We start from the raw sequence: 19,227 nt of genomic DNA on the forward strand, positions 1-19,227 counted from the left end.
TCTAACAACTGCTACATTCTCAGAAAAAGAAAACAACAAACTTAAATAATTTGATAACTAATGGCTCAGCAACAGTTCAGTCTAGGGAAACTGACTTGATGGGGAAAACAAGCCTATTTTTTTCATACTGGTGGCAAGTACCACACTTAGCAAGGGAAGTGAAAGATAACAAGAAGGGATTCTTTACATACGTTTGTCAGAAGAGACAGGCAAAGGAGAGTGTACTTCCCTCTGAAGTAAGAACCAGCTTCAACAGATACTGACATATTCAACAAGTTCTTTGCCTTGGTCTTCATTGACTTTCAGTCTTCCTATGACTCACACATCCCTGAACCTCTAGGTGGGGGTTGGGGCAACAAAATCCCTCCCATTGTAAGAGCAGAGCAAGTCTGAGACCAACTCAAGAAGCTAGAATGTATACAAGTGTATGGGGCCAGATGACACACATCCCAGTCTCCGGAAGCAAAGAAGTATATTCTTTACTCAGAGTGGTGAAGCGCATGAACAACTTGCCCAGAGAAACTGCGGAGGCATTCAAGACTAGGTTGGACAGGGTCCTGGGCAGCCTAATCTTGTGTCTGGCAATCCTGCCCATGGTAAGGGTGTGGGAGCTTGATGATCTTTAAGTTTCCTTCCAACCTAAACCATTCTATGACACCAATACTGTAACTCCAGAATAAAAACAGAAATAAATCACAACATAAAACAATCTCACTGTAAATCTCTAGGTCCACTGCTAGTAAAACAGTTCCAAGGTGTGTCTCTGGCTCAGACTCGTACACTCTGTAAGTAACATCTGAGTGCCCCTTGACATTGCTGCTGTTTTCAAGCAGATTCCTCTCATTTCCTTGGAATCTCATTCTCTTCCCTACAGCGATGGTCAAACTATTTTTTGCTTCCCAAGGGAGGTCTGGATGCCTGTTACTTGAATTGCTTACAGTCAAGCTGGACAAATCACATGAGAATATGCCGAGGGGAACAATGCTGCATATGATTTCTCAGCATTCCTGAGAGCTGCAAACAGAAAGGAACTGATGGAGCCAAAGCCCTCCCTCCCACCATCCTTCAGTCTGACTCTTTGCTGCTGAAGGATGTCTGCCCTAAAGGGCTAATCAGCAAGGCACACATATTGGCATACACTGATTTTCCCACACAGAAAGCCAAAGCATGGATTTTTCAAAGCTTTACTTAAAGAGCTGACAAAAAAAAAAAAAGACCTATATGCTTCAGTCAATGAGTGAGAAGTTTCTGATTCCACCTCTTAAATGTTTAAATACTTTAAACTTCAGGAAGAGGCCCTCCAGACTGGAAGAAAACCTGTCCTCATGGAGCATGAGGAAGCAACAGCAAGTGGGAAGGCTCAGCAAGGGTTTCCCTCAAGGATTTTGCTGACTTCTCTCATCCTAACACTTCCTTGTCCCCAGAATAGCTCTGAATAAGAGCATCCTAGAGAGCAGTTTGTGCTGGGAAGCAAACCAGACACGCTCCTGCTGTGTATTTTTTTCATACTGGTGCCATGGAGTTTCCTGCTGAGCATCAGGGGTGTGCAGCATAGCAGCTGCCATGGGACAGGAAAGGCTCCATCCCAAAATTAAGTGCAGACAGTGCTGACAGGGATCACTTGTTCTAATGAAGTCATGGGACAAGTAATACAGAGTCTAACAGTAAAATCTACATATCATCACCCTGAAAATAAATAAATATATATATATATATAAATATATATATATATTATTTATTTATATATATATATATATATATTTTTTTTTTTATTTATTTATTATTTAAAAATATATATATATTTTACAATTAGGAAGTGTGAGGCTTCCTAGTAATATCAAGTTAAATACCAGATTTGCCCAGGGAGGTTGTGGAGTCTACTTCTCTGGAGATGTTCAAGACCTGCCTGGATGCCTACCTGTGCTACCTGCTGTAGGGAACCTGCTTTGGCAGGGGGGTTGGATTCGATCTCTGGAGGTCCCTTCCAACCTCTACAATTCTGTGATTCTGTGATCTGAATTTAGCAGTGTGCCATAATGATTTTCAGCAATTAGACAGGGCAGGGGGCTGGACACTGGCTGTAGGCTGCAAGACTGGATACAGAAAACTAGCAAAAGGAACTGAACTACGAACATGAGCAGAAAACTACCCTGCTGTAATACATTTTCATTATGTCTAAAGAAATTACTTCGTTAGCATTTTTAAGCATGTATCAAGATTACTTAAACATCATTCAATCCACATAATCAAAATCATCTTCTGAAATCTTAGATTTTTGCAGATCACTGGAAAACACATGCAAAAAAAAACATCGCATTTCTTTTCTTTTGTAAGTAACTCATCCTTTTTTTCCTATAATATCAAAGTAGATTTTCAGCCTCTTGTAATTAAGATACAAGGCATGAAAAGCAGGTCTTCCAAACCACTGCTCTAATCACTGGACTTCCTTATATACCCTTACTTGCTTTTTAATTGCAGCCTTTGTCAGCATCTCAATAGCAAGAATATAGACAGAAAAGGAAATGGTGACATATGGTCTTTTGCATTTCGCTTTTAGATGGCAGCAGTTTGCTAAGGGGTCACTGTGTAGCCCAGCAACCTCATAGTAACAGGATATTTATGGTCTGTCAAGATAACTTAATGACTTTCCTTACCAACTATGCTTCTGATTTCTGATTTGATTGACAAAGGGTACAGGGAGGCAAGGCTAGACAGTCATAGGGACATCTGGGATATCGCAGCAACTACTCCAACTGGTCTAAGTGTGCTGTCTATCCAAAAAGCAAAACAATAAAATTTCTTGGATGGGGGGGGGGGGGGGGGGGAGGAAAAGACATCCTTGCTGTAGGCATTTTTCCCTCACATCTCATATAACTAGCAGTACTTCTCTCACACCAGGTTCTGCTGCAGGGACAAATGGCCAAAAGGATCTGTGTCTGCCCACGGATCAACTGCCAGCTCAGGATCAAAGAATACATAAAAAAAAAAAAAAGTGGCACATCACAGTTTGCAGCTGAATTGCAATGGCCTTTTTAGAGATTTGTTAGAATTGATTTAATTTACAGGGAGACTTTAAAATAGCTCATCTCATTCATTTCTCAGCTCCTTGATAGATTCACTTTCAGAGTCACTCAGCTCAGTTCATTAAATCTGACAACACAGCATGACTGAATATTCATTTCTACCCTGAGATGTCAGCACACTTAAGCAGCTTAGAGAGAAAATTTTTGCTACAAAGCCAAGAAGGGCAGAGGGGCTCTTCTGTAACCCCTGCTGTCCCCACAGCAGCAGTGAAATTCATCTGTACTGGGCTCTCCCATGCTTAACTGGTTACTGTCAAAGCCTCTGCCAGAGAGAGTGTGCTGTGAGCTCTCTCTCCCACCAACATTTTAAGTCAAGAAATTCCCTTAAAAGCAAGAGAACAATCTTGTCTTCTCTATGAGGTCAAGTGACAGCAAACTCCAGTCTATTTCTCACACACAATCTGCCAACTGTAGAACTGAAACCAAAGCCATGGACTGACTGACACTGTACACCCTGCTGTAATGTTTTATACAGTATGCCCTAAAAAGAAGTTTAATGCCCCAGCCCTCTCAGAAGCACACTGACTACAGAGTTGCAAAACTTACCCGTCAGGCTGCTTTTACATTGCCTAGATTGAGACAACTGCTAAAAAATTAAACTCAGCTGTTTTTAAATAAGTAAAATGAGGAGCCTATCTGCTACAAAACATCCTCAAATATCAGAATTTCTGGACATTTTTTCACTACACACAGGACAAAAAAGGCAAAACAATTGGACTTCTCATACTATAATACCACCTATTATTCTCTCATTTTCCTGCTCTCTTTTGCAGTTTTATGCTATCAAATGAAGATTTATTAAAGCAGGGACAACCACTAAACTAGCACCACAGGCCCTAAATTGCTATGCTGCTTAGAACTATGCATGACATGAAGCACAACTGCTGTTGATTCACAGAGGATCTGAATTCAGTCCAAACTTCTTGGACAACGCAAACGATAATGGAAAAAAGCACTAGTTTAAGCCCTAACCTATTCAGATGCTGGAAAGCCTGTCTTATGGAAATTACTTTTAGGATGCATGTGAGGTGGAATGTTCCCATTTTCAAGCAGCATTTTTTCTTATATGGAATCTATTACTATATAATCATCCATGCTATACCATAGGATAACTGAAAATCAATACAAGATGTTCAAATCCTTTAGATACCATCTTTTCTTAAAAAGACTGTTAATTATTTTTGTATTTGTTAACAGTGCTGACATTGTTTACTTACTGAGAATAAGCAAAAATCAATAAAATAGTGATATTATCCCAACAATAAACCTACAATGAATATAGGGTCTGTTTTTGTTCTGTTAAATTAGTTACATCTGTAAATGTTGTCAGTAACTCATCTGAAAGACCCTTTGGCTTACAGCAGCTGTTGACAGCAATGATCATCTGCAACAGATGCAAGATACCCAGTGTTAACACTCTGACAAAGTATGAAATATTAATTACAGTAAAATCAGTTGATAACAACAAAGCCAGCTGTTCTCAGAGTGTGAAACTAAAGCATTAACTGCCTAAGTCAGCAAACAAGCCCAAGGTATAACAGGACTGTCCTTCATGGAGGCTGTAACACAAAGAAGCTTCTTTGTAAAATCCCTTCTGTTGGCTGATACCTGCAGGAGTTAACAGACTACAGCAAGCCTGGAGGTCCTTTTCCAGGATGTCTTGGGAGACACAGCAGAGAAGATACTGCTCATATACCATCAACATTTAGACTTGCACAGATAAGATCTGCCCTGCTTCCAGAGTCACTCATGGTTTGTTTGTTTGGAAAATACCAAACTTCTCATCCTCACTAAATTACAAGTCCGTTCCAGTGCTGCAGAACTGTGTTCACCGCTGCTCCAAGAATGGGTTTGGGCCCAGATAAGGGCTCCCTTACTTCCCAGTTCAGTCCGACAATTATGCCTAGTACATAAATTTTGGGTTTTTTTTTTAAATTCATTTATAAACAAAAAAATATACTGCTATGCCAGCTTCCAAACACCACATCTCTCTAAACACCTCTTTGCTCAATTCTCATGCACTACTATAGACAATTCTTCTCCACTTCATAGTTTAGTAATAAAAAAGTCAACTCATTCACTTTATTTATAAAAAGTGAGAAAGGTCTGTTGCTGTTTGGGATTATACAGAAATTATTTATTTTGTATTTGCTTTCAAGAATGCTATTACTTATCAACACAGCAGCATAGATATTCTACACCAAATTCAATGTGCAAATGGACATGAACTATCGAACCTGCTTTAATTTCCAACTGCTCAGTTATTTTCAGAGTGTCCATAGGCTACTGAGCACTTCTGCAGCAGAGAAGATAGCACAGTCACAGTTAGCCACACATGGCAAACTTCCATTCTGCATTTAAAATTTCACTTCAAGCCTCAGAGGCAATTTCTGATAGATCCTCTCCTAGCAAAAAAGAAACGAGGACAAAACATACGCAGCGGGACAAGTATTTTCTCAGCTTCACTGCTCCACTAACTTTTTCAGATCCAGGACAAAAATTACAAGTGACAGAACTAATTAAAAACTACTGAAATGTAACAAGCGGTTTGCATTAAGGGAAATTACAGAATACCTGAGAATGGTATTTTTGAATTAAAAATACAATAATAGTCTTTAAAAGCTTGAAATAACACTTTTGAACTTTTTTCTTCTACACATTTAATCGTCTGCAGTCTCAAAATATTTCTATGCAGGTGAACTAATTGATTCCATCTCCAATAAAAACATGTACTTTGAGTCACCAAAAGCTTTTCTATACAGTCATATTAGGCTAATTCAAAAGGGCTTTTATAGAATAGAAGAATACATTGAAATAAGCAACAAATCATTTACAGTACTTTCAGCAGGAAACAACAGTTTATTTTCTCATTCTCCTACTTACTGTGCAGCTTTTGCCAAGTTACATTTCCTGCCTGTACCGTAAAACTAAGATAATAATAATAAAACTGCATCATTTAGCTTTTCAGTAAGGTGAACCACAAACCAAATGCAGGCCAATAACATAACTTGCAGGGAGATGTAACTTATTCTGAAGTTTATTAACAGAGCCAGGAGATTTTCTGCCATCTTCTCTGTCCTGGTAAGGTTTCAACCTAGCATGGCAAGCTAAGCCGGCACATCAGATTGAGGCATGGGCAGATTGATTATTCTTCTCCACCGATTCTTTGCAAGAGTGATAGATTTAGAATGCAACTTGCAGAAGAGATGAAAAATTGTGGGTGTGCTTCCACAAAAGGAAAGTGAAATGGAGATTTCTGCTAGCTTTGCAGTATGTTAATATTTGTCAATGTAAAAGAAACTTTAACAAAAGATTCACATAAGCACTAGGAGAAAGTGTCTGCTAGCAGGGCTGCTTGAAGAAGCTGAAGAGAAAACTTGCTAGCATGGTGGAACTTTCCATAAGCAGTTTAAGACACAGCTGTCATCTGTCTGAGATGGCCTATATGCACATAATTTGGTCTGAGCAAAGGACCTGGATAAGATGACCCGTTGAAGCAATTCTTACAGCTCCACGTTTCCATATCAGCATTTCATTGTTTACTTGTTTTTAATGCTCACATCAACCACTAAATTTCATACGGACTCTGGCCTTTTCTTTTGCTTGAACTATTTTGCAAAGACACCCATGGAGACTTCTACATCAGATATTTTAGGTAAAAGCTAGACAATCTAATAAAAATGAAATTTTGTACCTTCTGACCTGCCAGCTGAGGTCAGAATGGCTAGTCAAGGATGGAGAGCTCCTTAGCATTCTTGAAGTACAGATTTCTGTAATGCCTTTTTATTTTTTAAGTTAGTATTTTAATGAAATTAACCTCTTGGAATAGAAGTAGCATTATTAGCTTAAAAAAGCCTTTTCTACAGTATATTTAATTACATGTCAGTTAGCTTGCACACCTCATCAAGTCCCAAGAGCAATGAATGCAAGGCCTACCTGGGGCAGGATAACAGGCTGATAGATCTTACAGGTACACAGATACTGTATTTAAGATAAAAAGAATAGAGAATATAAAATGAGTTAGAGGAGGATCCCATTTCATGCTGTTTAAGATGCGTTCCTGTTACAAGTGAGTAATATAGTAATGGGGTGCAGAAGCAATGTCACATCAGGCATCTGGCTTCCTTTAAGAGCTCTCCCTCTATGAGAACCTGAAATTAGATCAAGTAACATGACTGTTGACAGTAAATAGGAGCCAGAGGTTGTGTACACAGCAGATGCTATCAGATCTTCAGGTGTTAGCTTCAGTTGTGTACAGATTAAGCACAGCAGGTAGCTCAACCCGTAAAGGCAGTTCATTGAAGGGGCACCCAGTCCGCTGGCAAAGGAAAGAAACCTAAGCATCTCAACTAATGTAACAACCACACATTAAAAGTCTCTGCACTGCTACCACTGCTACTCTCCAGGTAACTATGTTCCAAGGTTCCTGTTTTCTACATACAGGTAGTAGTCCATTCTTCTGTTGAAAATCAGCAGCTCTATTTCTGGGTTTGGCCTCATATTTCCTATTCTGCAAGGCTGTATCTTATTTGTGTTAATACACCTTATGCTCATTTCTCATTTTTAGAGGACAGGGTGCAACACAATACAAAGTGACATTTACTTCCCTCAGTAACAATGACAAGTGAAATTAGGGCAGTATTTATGTTATACAAAGACAAACCATTTTTAAATTGAAATTTATTTCCAATTTACAGCAATCAAAAGCTATAGAAATACAACTTTTGATTGAAGGTTTTTTTTTTTTTAATTGAAGTGTTTCAACAAAGGAACTACAATCAGTTCTACTTAGCAACAAGACAATTTCTTCCACCACCAGCCCAAAAACTAGACTGCAAATTAAACAAAAGACCAACCTTATGATCAAGTCTCTGAAATGCTACCAGGTAATTTCTCTTCTCTTTGGAGCATAAGTAGTAGCGACCGCACAGGTTAGCAGTACTTTTCCATCTACTAACACAGCACCAGATTTGCTGTGTTAGGTGAAAGGTTAATGTTTGCTTTCATTTGACAGACAGAAAAAAAGTTACAGACAAGTGTAATAATTGGCCAGATATTCAGGATAATATTTCTTTTTAAAACAAGCCCATTACATTTTTAAACTTCTAAATGATTTTTGATTTTTAGGAAAAACAGCTAAAGAGAAGTCATGTCACACTCTCAGCCTCTCCAAAAAGTACCTTAGTACCTATAAGGTACACGGGAAGAGGAGAGAAAAGCAACTTGGGCCTTGTCACACTGGGGAACATCAGCTGTAGATCCACGCAGGTGACATTCTCTGCTCTGCTCACTCAGAGATCCCAATTCGCTTTTTCCTTTGTTCAGTCTTATGTTTTCAGGTAAGATGCAGAATACTCATAAGATTTCGAAGTCCTCTTGGTTACTGTGATTATTGTGCATGCTGATCACCTTAGCAAAGCAAGAACAGATTCATATGCTAACCCGATGCACACCACTGCCCCAACACACTTTGTGACCAGGGTTATGTCCCACCACACAAACACTTTCTTGAAGGCAGGCAAAGCAATAAGCACAAAAGCTCATTTACACATATACTTATTCATCTGGGGACTGCACAGCTCTAAAATACTGCAAACTGTGCTATTGCACGCTTCACATGGCTGAATAGCCTAACTGTGCATTTGTCAAAACCTTCTTAAGAGTCCTTTGACAACAGGAGCTGGTCTTCTGTTAAGATGTATCTTTTTATTTACTATGGAGGCTGAAAAGTAATCCAGAAAAGTAAGTGAATACAACAATTCAGACAGGAAAACTTGTTCCTCTGAGAGGAACTCCGAGGTAGTATTATGAATTCTAAGACTACATTTCTGAAGCATTTCAGTAGCACAGCCTGTAAGATATTACATTCTTCTTACAATCATTAGGAATGATGTTTCTGAAGGACAGTGTTCTCTAAAAGCCTTGCCATTTTATTCAGGAAATGGAAAGTTACTGAGGGTCTTTTTTTAAGGAAAAAAATTTTTTTTCCTCTTTCTATTCCTTTTACACAAAGCACAATCACCATTTAGGAAGAAAGAAAAAACAGCTAGCTTTTGTGTCTTGGTCAAGCACAATTTTCCCAATTATCTCTTTCTCACAAAATGGCAAACACTGCTTGACTGAAAACTTGGTTTCATCTTCTTTCTTTCTGTCTGCTCCTGTTTGGAATTTACTGACTGGCATTTTAAATTGAGCAGTCTGAAGTGATGGTCAAATTAAATAAAGTAAATGAAATGTTTGTTTACAGCCATGACTACCTTGCATCACCAAAAATTCACTTAGAAGAAATTTTTGGCTTCAGACCCCCAACTCCTATCTCTAGTAAGAAAAACTGCTGGAGCAAGAAATGCCAAGAAAAGAGATATAACAGCACTGAAACATGCAAGCTCAGGTATTAGGAAAGTTGTACAGTAATCAACAGCAGCACATGGAAAACACTTTCCCAGTTTCAGGTTCCAGTCTGGACAGGCACATAGAAGCCAGCAGTCCTACTGGGTAAGGTGGAAACAGGATATTATTTCTAGCTCCATTCCAATCCCTGCCAGCAATCATCATCATTTAGCCACACAGTAAGCCACTGAATCTAAAGGAAAGCATAAAGGAAAAGTCCAGTATTTCTGCCCAGGAATCTAGTACTTCTCAGCCAGGAGGACAACTCTACTACAGCAACAAAAGTGAAACATTTCCTTTGCTAAGTGTTCCCTCTTTCTGGCTGTTCTGATGTTTCCACTCCAGCAACATAACTAAGGTAACTGTTTCAAGGTCTTTAGTTTCCCCTGACCCCAGTCAGAGGGGAAAGAGCTTGGGGGAAAAGAGAGAAAAGACTAACTTAATTCTAGATGTAAACAGAAGTAAATCTCCCCATGCTCCTGTCCCTCTGATAGCTGCAGATAACCAGCTGCTTTCAGGGAGATTGACACTTCATGCCAGTTCTTCTAAGGAATCAGAATCTACTCATCAGTTAGTCCAAACTATGCCCCATGTGCTAAAAGCTAATCTAGACAAAAAGCTGACAGGGGAAACACAAACTCAAAGCATGTTATCAACACCCTGCCCCCAAGCCCCCCCTCTCCTCCTGCACCCACCAAAAGGATTCCCCACAGCAGAGTGGGATGAGTCTAAGCTCATGGCCAAGTCATTGCAAAGCACCCCAAATCATCCTCTGAAATCATGTACAAAGACTTGAGTGTAACGACGTCACAGGAACAAGTGAGCAAAAAGAACTTCCACTGAAGCTACAGAAATAAAGGGTAGTAAAAGCCACCTGGTATTTTACAATCAGACCCAGATATTCTGTACTTTAAGAATTCTAGGAGTATTTCAAAAGTACCTAGAAAATAAACTTACTGATCTTTCAAGGAAAGAGATGAGTTTCAAAATCATACAAAGATGCATTTCGCCTCAATTTAGAATACAGACCACAGCTTTGCACTTCAGGCCTTCCCCCACAGGGACTGAAAACACAGGTTCATTCATTTTACTTTGATCACATTTTGCAAACAGCAAAGTTACAACAAACTTGAGACTTAAGTTTCAGTTAGAGTTCAGTTTCATAATAGACTTCACTAAACAATTTTCAACCTTCTGCATTGGTCAGAAGAATAAACCAGGAGAAAGATTTATACCATCTCAAAGGAGCTGCTTAAAGTATGCTTTTAAAATAAAATAAAAACAACAAAATGTAAGCTAGACTTGTTAGAAGGCCTCAAAGTGTTTTTGTATTACACATTCTGACTTTAGGACATTTAAAACTGAACATTTCCACTAGGAACAGCCTAACAAATATCCATCCCAACCATCCCCATTCTCAGAGAACAACATGGCATCACACACATCAGCAGCTTTGCCCAGTGGCACAAAGCTGACATGAGCATAATTCATTCTTTAGATCCCGAGCTCAGTAGGCTAGCTGAAATACCACTGTAAAAGTATTCTTTACAACTGCTCTCTTTAAAAAACTGTAGAAGGGAATAGAGAAGGAAAGAACATTAGCAAGGAGCCTTACTGCAACATTTACTATTTCTTGAAAAGTAGAACTACTTTCCCTTATGTAAAATACATTTGTTTGTGGAAGAAAAAGGGGGAAAAAAGCAACAACACAATGAATTAAGTGTAAGAATACATCTGGAGACAATACCAAGACTTCCCCCACCCCCTCAGAATGAGCCACTGTGGTCTCGATGTCATCTTTCCAAGGGATTGCCTGGACACCAAGCACAGGGGAAAAGGGTTCTGAGTCCCGTGTCATTGCAAGAACAGCGGTCGGCTCAGCTCCGGCCGGGCAGCCCCCCGCCGCCCCTCGTGTCAGCGCTGTGAGTTACCTTCGGGCCGCGGGCCGCAGCCCCCGCAGCAGCACAGCCCCATGGCATGGCACGGCACGGCTAGTGGGCTAGCCAGGCGCCCCGGGGCTCCCCTCTGCCGCCCATGTTTGTAGCCAGCCCCGGGACAGCCCTCAGCTCCTCTGGCTGATGTGTGAGCCGCGAGAGGAAGGGGTAGCTCTCAGACGGCCGAAGGGCAGCAGCCACTAAATGCCATCCTTCAGAGCGCATAAAAAGATGCTAGGAATGCCGTTTCACCTCTTGGAAAATTATGTCGGCACAGGAAAGGGTTCTATCAATTGCTCCTCCCAGAGTAAACACTTAGCCATGCATCTCCGGCAGCTCTTGCAGATACTGATAGGTACTGAGAGCTAGGGGGACCCTGCACCCTCAGAGGTCGATGCTGCTCCAGCAACATTCAGAAGGCAGGTTTAAACACTTTCTTGTAATTGCATTAACTTAACTAAATCACTAGCCACAGAGACAAGATAAGAGTTTTGTTTTGGGATAAGAGAAGAGCAACATGCATAGAACAGATGTTTCCTGGCTCTCTGATCACTCAGTGTTTGTTTTCAGACCCTGCAGCACTTCACTGAAAGCAGCAGGGACACTGTCCAGAAGGAGCAACACCGCTCAGCATTGCAGCCAGGTATGGGACCTTTTTTGGACTCTGTTGGGCTTTGTTGTAGCCAGAAGCTCACATGCAAAGGGAGCACAGCACTTCAGTCAAGTGTTAAGTTCAGAAGCGATGAGCAAGAGAACCAATGACCCAGTCCCAGGCAGGGCAGGCACTGCAGAAGAGAATGCTCTGAGAGCTGTGAGCAAAGCTTTTTGAGCAACAAAACCCTCTCAATATGCAGTAAGATTTTGAGTTACCTCTGCTAGCATACATAACTCATTGTGTACAGCAGGAGCTGTAGAAAGTAAGTTTTCTGTAATTCTTAGTAATTTGACCTTCTAGATGCATGGTTCATGATGTATGTCTTAGCCTTTAACCGCACATACCAACTTGAGAGTAAGATTTACAAGAACAGGAGCCCAGAGTTCGATGTCTAAATCTTTACTTTGAGCACTGAGCAATTTGGCTGATCTTTCAGAAACATGAAGTCCTTAACAAGTCTCTGTGAAATGAATTGGTGCAGACTGAGTTTTTCCAAGTCCTAAGTTCTCCAAAAACAAACAAACAACCCCCAAACCATACACTTGGCACGTCATTCCAGCTACAGCTCTCTGTTTTGCTATCTGAAATTTCCAATTTTAAGTTTACAACCCCCTCCCCTTTCTTCAGAAATATGGCTTCTCCTGGCTTCTACTCTGAAAGGAAAACTGGCTGCTAAACAGTGCTGGACAAGTAATGAACTTTCCTATTTAAGGACCAAGTTAAATGTCTGGAAACCAGAGACAAAGATTTAAGCCAACCACTTCTATTCAGGGGGAAAGAAAAAAAAGAATATGCTATTCTATTTCAACAATTCATTCCAGATGCGATATTTTTTTATTCTCTTAGTAGGAGACATATTTCTCATGATTACCAAATCACAAAAGTCAGAACTGTAGCTCTAGAATAGGGCAAATGCTCTTTTTCAAGCTTCAGACATAAGGCAAGGACTACAAAATTTTCATTTTCTCTCAGAACCTCTATGGCACAAACTGGTCTGAAGAATACAAATACTGGCAATATTTTGAGCCATTAATAATAAAACAAGTGATTCTGCACTTCATAAGGACAGACTGGAGCCAGCCAGTACAGAGTACTGATGTACCAGTGAAAAGCTGAACATTTATACTTACCTGTGTTGAAAATCCAGGAGAATAAGTGAAGTTAATCAAGTTTCGCCAATATAATTTGATCCACAGATGTATTTATATTATGAACACCCTCACATGAGTAAACTGCTAACAGCTCTCTTTAGTGGAGGTTTGTTTTTGTTGTTTTTTTTTTGTTTTTTTGTTTTTTTGTTTTTTTTTTTTTTTTGTTTTGTTTTTTTTTTGGAGAAAGAGAGAGAGAGAGAAATCAGATTCAACCCACATTATTCCCTATTTGATTACCAAGACATGGTAAATCACAGTACAGGTGGCTTACCAAGTAACTGAGAAAACCCTGTGACTCTCCATTACTGAATCCACAGGCAACAGAAAGGCCAGGGAAGGACTGTACAGGACTGAACTGCAGCAAAATCTGAGAAGTTTTTTTCATTAAGATGAATAAAAAAGGAAACCACAAGCGAGATGTTTTGTAATGACATAAATCACCAAAGTAGTACAAATTGAAAATCAAAAGCAGAAAATCTATCCTGAGTACTAGATAGGCAACCCATGCTACTGCATATCACCATGCAGGAAAGCTCTGGCTGGATCTGCTTAGGGCAAAGGAGAATAAAGTTTATTAATACTGTTATCTGATTAGAGCACAGTCTATTTGAGGAAAGCAACAGTGCAACTTACTGGGCCATGCTGATGTCTTTGCAGAGATCATAAACCAATCTCCAATCTACAGACAGATTTTGCCTGACAAATAGTGAGCTCCTACTGGGGCAGTAGAAAGCATCAATTGCTCCAGTAAAGACCAGAAACTCAACGTAGGATCCTCAAAGCAGAGAACAGTTTTGCCAAAATCTAACAAAACTCTGTCCTTCCAACTCCTGATCTATGCCTCTTCATCAGACAAGTGCCAGATTCCCTATTTTACTTCAGAAACATCAAGACTGTGTTTCAAGAAACCCAGAACTGGACTTTCCCATTTTCAGTTTGAACGAACTTTGTGTGTCAAAATAGTGCTGCATGGTGCAAACACTGCAGCAAAGCACTACTCAGTTGGGTAATTTAATTGTTTGCAGATATTTTAAGATGCTTTCAAAAAGATTAAGCTTCTGGAATGACTTTTAAATTACAATTCCATCTAAGCATTTTTAAATGGATGCATCCACACAAAATTCCTACTCTCCACTGGATCTCAGGAAATTAAGAGTATTTTGGCTATATAACAAAGGTAGAAGAGTGCGTTACACTCAGCCTTTGTTTGTATATCTCCTAATATTAAAACTCCCTTGAAGACCTTCTTCATCTCTTTTAAGTACCTAAGACAAGAGATCAGGTATTCAACTATAAGGTGATAATGCTACTTTCCCCATGATTTCTTTCCTCTGTGATCAGAGAAGCCTAAACAATCTTCCAGATCCCATTATCCTTCTGCCTCCAAAAGCTCAATCCTTTAAATATGTGCTTCTAAAGCCTTTAATATAAACTGTGAAAGAAATGCTTTTGCAAATCCCAGTTCTCCAGGTTGGTAAGAGTCTGAAATATAACTTGCTGACAGAAGTATCAGATCTTTGTGGTTTGGAGGTATTTCTAGCTCGCTCCTCCACAAAAGAACAGGAGTTGACACTGTAGATACATCACTAGATGGTATGAGGTAGGTATTGCTTGCAGGTGCAAATTTTGTAACTGCCTCTTCAGAGGTCATACAACACAAGCCCAGTGTGGCTAAAGGAAATAATAGGACACAGTAACGATGAGACACACTATAGGTTTAAAGAAAGTAGTACATTCTTAAAGGACAAAAGTCACCCAACTGGTGAGTCAGCAAGAGCATTTCAGAACTTATAACCTGGCCCTATTAGAAGTTTCTAGTCCAGAAAGTTGCAAGATCCTGAATTTATGAAAAAGTTACTCTGATTTGATGTCTATTTCCTTCCTCTTCTCTCTAATCACTGTGCTTCCGAAAGAATTTCTGCATCTGAAGCCATAACAGACAGCTATATATTAAATAATCTGCACTGGCATTTTTCACATTTTTTTTCTGTCACCTATGTTTCAAAAGGTATTTTTCCAGGTTTCCACCTTCTTTATTCCTTCCACCTCTCTGACCTAAAACACTTGTTGAGATTAAGGAACCTTGCGAGAAAGATAAAAGAGTCTATGAATTCTAATAGACCATCTGGCGTACATGAGAAGCTCACAGCCTCCTAAGTAAATTCAAAACAAATTTTAGGTGCAACTGAAAACAAATGAGGAAAGCTTTGTTACAAGTTCCTATATACCTTTCAGAGAGTAAATCCTGTACCTCTAACCCTAACAAGTCCTCTCTTTAGGGTGTCTGCCTCAGAGATATTATCAAGCTCTTAGGGTTTTGGCATTAAAGCACTGAGGAAGAACAAAAAATCCCCAGTAAGCTCTGCCCATGGACAAAGTCTCCTTTCTAATGAATCCTTTGCACCTGTTCCTGGAAAAGCTGATATCCTTACTGTTCCATTTTTGTTGGTGAAAAGACAGCGTACACTGATTGAAGGAGTACGCTAGGACAGCTCTTGCTGCTGTGCTCTTATTTCTGTCAGTGCAGGTAGGCACACTGGCCAACTTCAACAAATCCTACTCTGTATGACAAATCCTTTCTTACCAGTGTCAATGCATTCATAGTTGTTCCTGGCCAACTCCCCACTATTTGGAGACCACAGGGAATGAACAGTAAAGCACACAGTTTTAGTGCGAATCACAGTTTAGGTGAGGTTGGCAGGGACCTCTGGGTCCACGTGGTCCTACCCCTATGCAGCAGTGACACTCAGAGCAGGGTGTACAGCACCACACTGAAGCAGCTTCAGAAGACTTCCAAGGAGGATATTCAACCATCTCTTCAGATAGCCTCTTCCAGTGCTCCATCACTTGTATAGTAAAGAAGTGCTTCCTGATGTTCAGATGGAACCTCCTGTGTTTGAGTTTGTATCCACTGCCCCCTGTCCTGGCACTAAGCACCACTGAGAAGAGCCTGGCTCCATCCTGTTGGCACTCTCTCTTCAAGTCTTTACAGAGATTGGTAAGATCCCCCCTCCCAAGTCTGTCTTCAGGCAGTCTCAACTCTATCAGCCTCTCCTATTAAAAGAGATGCCCCCTCCTACAGTAAGAGGATTCTCACATTAGCGTAGCTAGAAATGAATATTAAATCCACAACACCAGACTAAATGAAGCAGCACAGCTTTTATACTATCTTTTACACAATGCACAACTCTTCCTCAAGGCCTCACAGATGCTTCCCCTTTTAACATAGTATTCTTTTGATTTCATAGCTCTTCATTATCTTACACACACCCTTCTCAAAGCTTTCACGAGTGTCAGACACCTCCTGATTAAAAGCAGATCCCAGAACTAACAACAGTATTTCATGAGTTCAGCATGATATACAGCATCTCTTTGGTACCAGGTGGGGACAAGGATCTATCAAGATCTTAAGTGGAATTCAGTTAGAAGAGCAGTGGTTTATGGATGTAGAACACTGTTTAATCCTGCAGTTAGAAATGTATCTATCTCCATTGGCTGAGATTCAAAGTCAGACTTTAAAAGAATGTGTGTGCACTAGGCTGTGCACCTGACAGAACAGAGATGGAAAACAAACTATGAGAAAGCAAACAGGCTCCTAAAAGGAACAATTCTATAATTATAAGTAACCTGAACTTTGTCTTTCTAATGAAAGAAATCACAATCATTTCAACTGGAGAGCTTGTAGAAAATTAGGAAGATTACACTTATCAGAACATGCTACACTAAACAGAACATATTCCTGACCCCAGCTGCCTCACTTCTTTTGTTCCACAATACAGTACCTTGAACAGAATCCACTGCAATAGGTACTATAAAGACTGAGAGGTTTATGAGGAGAAAAAGGCACTAAATTCAACACAGATCAACTACACTTCAGTAAATGTTCTTAGGACTCAACATGTTGATGTTGCTTTAAAAAAAAAAATCTTGAATGGTCACAAAAACTGTGTTTCTTCAAGGTCAGGGATTTTACATTTGTTTAGAAACATACTGTTGAAGTAATAAAACCAAAGTAATTTCTAGTAAGGAGTTTAAAGCTTCTTTACTAGCATAGCTCAGTTCTGCTACTTCAATGCTATGTAAAATGGGATTACATTCTTTACGTAATATCAGACACATCCATGCACTCCTCAGAAAAACAATGACAAGCTCATGCATGACTTAACAGGAACCTACACATAGGTCACTAGAAAAAGGAGTTAAAATTACTCCTGGAATAAATATATAGGACAAATAAAACAGTCACACCGGTCAGTAACTAGGTCTCAAGCAAAAGTGTTACAGTGCCTCCCCTTTAAGACAAAGATATTTAAACCCAAACAACAGGATCTGTTTGAGTTACTCTAATACAGTAGAATTAATTTCTTCACAGCAATCAGGAAAGAGTAACTGCTATCTGCGTCTGCAATGCATGTAAAGCCAATACTCAAGGATCTACAGGATTTATCTGTTAGAAGAGCTTCATCACAAAAAAACAAGCAAACAAAAAGCCACGCACATGCTGGACATGTCAAAGATTTCACATCCATCTCTTTCTGAACAAATTTCTTTAAACATCAAGAATTGACAGAAATAGATATTCCAAAATTTACTGATTTCAAAACCCACAATTCCTTGGTTCTCCATCTCCATTTCCCAAGGACACCTTCAAGTATTAAAATTGCAAGCATTTCATTTCTAAGCTGATTAATGTCACCACTTCTCTTTGCTGCCCCAAGGAAACTAAATTGTTCTGCTTGTTTCACACTTTTCCATTCTTCATGTTGCATTAGACCTTCGGAAAGTACAGAGCCTGTATTTCCAGCAGTTCAGGTGTCAGGTGAGTTTGTTACCCTGCAGTAAATTGCACCTTTTTAAGTTTATTCATAAACACTATGCACAAGAGAGACCTTTGTCATTACCTACTCTGACTTCCTGGGTAACACAAGTGAATCTTGATAATAGGATCAATGTGGAAAGTATTTTATGGGCAATCATGTTGATAAGACCCTACCCAAGGGTAAAGCTAAGTACAGACACGTGCATAGTATAAGAATCTGAAAAATTATTTAAAAAGCACATATAAGCACTCCAACACCAAGCCCTTTTCGTTCAGTCACCATACATAACCACTACTTTGGAAATGCCTAGAGTAGCATAGGAAGGCTAAGAAAGCTTTTACATGTAACATTACTGTTACTTTTTCATATGGCTACTTTCTCAGTAAGGTATAAATCTAAAGTGTTTCTCCATAGGCAATACATCTTTGCCCTACTTCCTCCTCTTCTCTGTGAGGTTCAGACAGCCCAGCACAAGCTGGTTCACGCTGATAGCACACTGGCTATCCCTGTAGCATTTCAGACAAAAACAGAGTGGGTTGCATGTGAATCATCACAGCTGTTTGACATCAGGCCAGCTGCCATTTCCAATTGACATTAGGGCAACATTCACAAACAGCTTCATAAACAAATCAGATAGCAGCTTACCAATTAGATTTCTATTCGGACACTGGAGAAGCATGTTATCAGCCTCGCTGTTCCTTCCCCATTGTGCTATCACATGGGCTGTGTGAAAAGGAAACATGTTTTATTTTTCTTACCAGAACTATTTGCAGATGGCATTTTGAAGTCAGAATATTATACTGAGCAGTTCAGCCACCAGCACTAACAGCTACCTCAGCAGCAGCAGAAGTGCTGCCTAACAGGTTTGTTATTACATAGTGTGTTCCCAGGTTATGGTTTCATTTCTATTCTTCAGATAAGTAATGTTCTATAGGTGTCAGAATTCCCTTCTGGAGCACTCTGCGGAACAAACATTCTGGTTTATTTCACCTAGGTGATGTCCAGCCCTGGTTTAGAGACAACCAGCCCTGCTTCTTGCTCTATTTTCAATGAGCATAATGTGACTGAAGCACTGCTCAGAAGAGAGGAAAGAGGATATGGAATAGAGTATGTATATTCTGCGTAGCCTGCACCTGCTGCATACCACAGAAACTCAGATCCACAGCAACCCAAATCAGGCAGGAAATAGGAGTA

General features: G+C 39.8%; 1 protein-coding gene across 10 annotated transcripts in view; it reads right to left on the reverse strand.

The window, feature by feature from the left end:
- Nucleotides 1-19,227, reverse strand: part of ARHGAP22 (Rho GTPase activating protein 22) — a 153,740-nt gene that overhangs the window by 84,140 nt on the left and 50,373 nt on the right. For 8 of the 10 annotated variants that reach the window (XM_048946114.1, XM_048946109.1, XM_048946110.1 and 5 more), the window contains one exon: nucleotides 18,679-18,756. The exons of the other annotated variants lie outside the window; for them this stretch is intronic. In XM_048946114.1, the coding sequence (XP_048802071.1) occupies nucleotides 18,679-18,756 (78 nt within the window). The remainder of the gene's footprint in view (nucleotides 1-18,678; nucleotides 18,757-19,227) is intronic. 10 annotated transcript variants of the gene reach the window in all.

This window comes from Lagopus muta, chromosome 5 (genome assembly GCF_023343835.1).
Source record: "Lagopus muta isolate bLagMut1 chromosome 5, bLagMut1 primary, whole genome shotgun sequence".
Lineage (NCBI taxonomy): Eukaryota > Metazoa > Chordata > Aves > Galliformes > Phasianidae > Lagopus > Lagopus muta.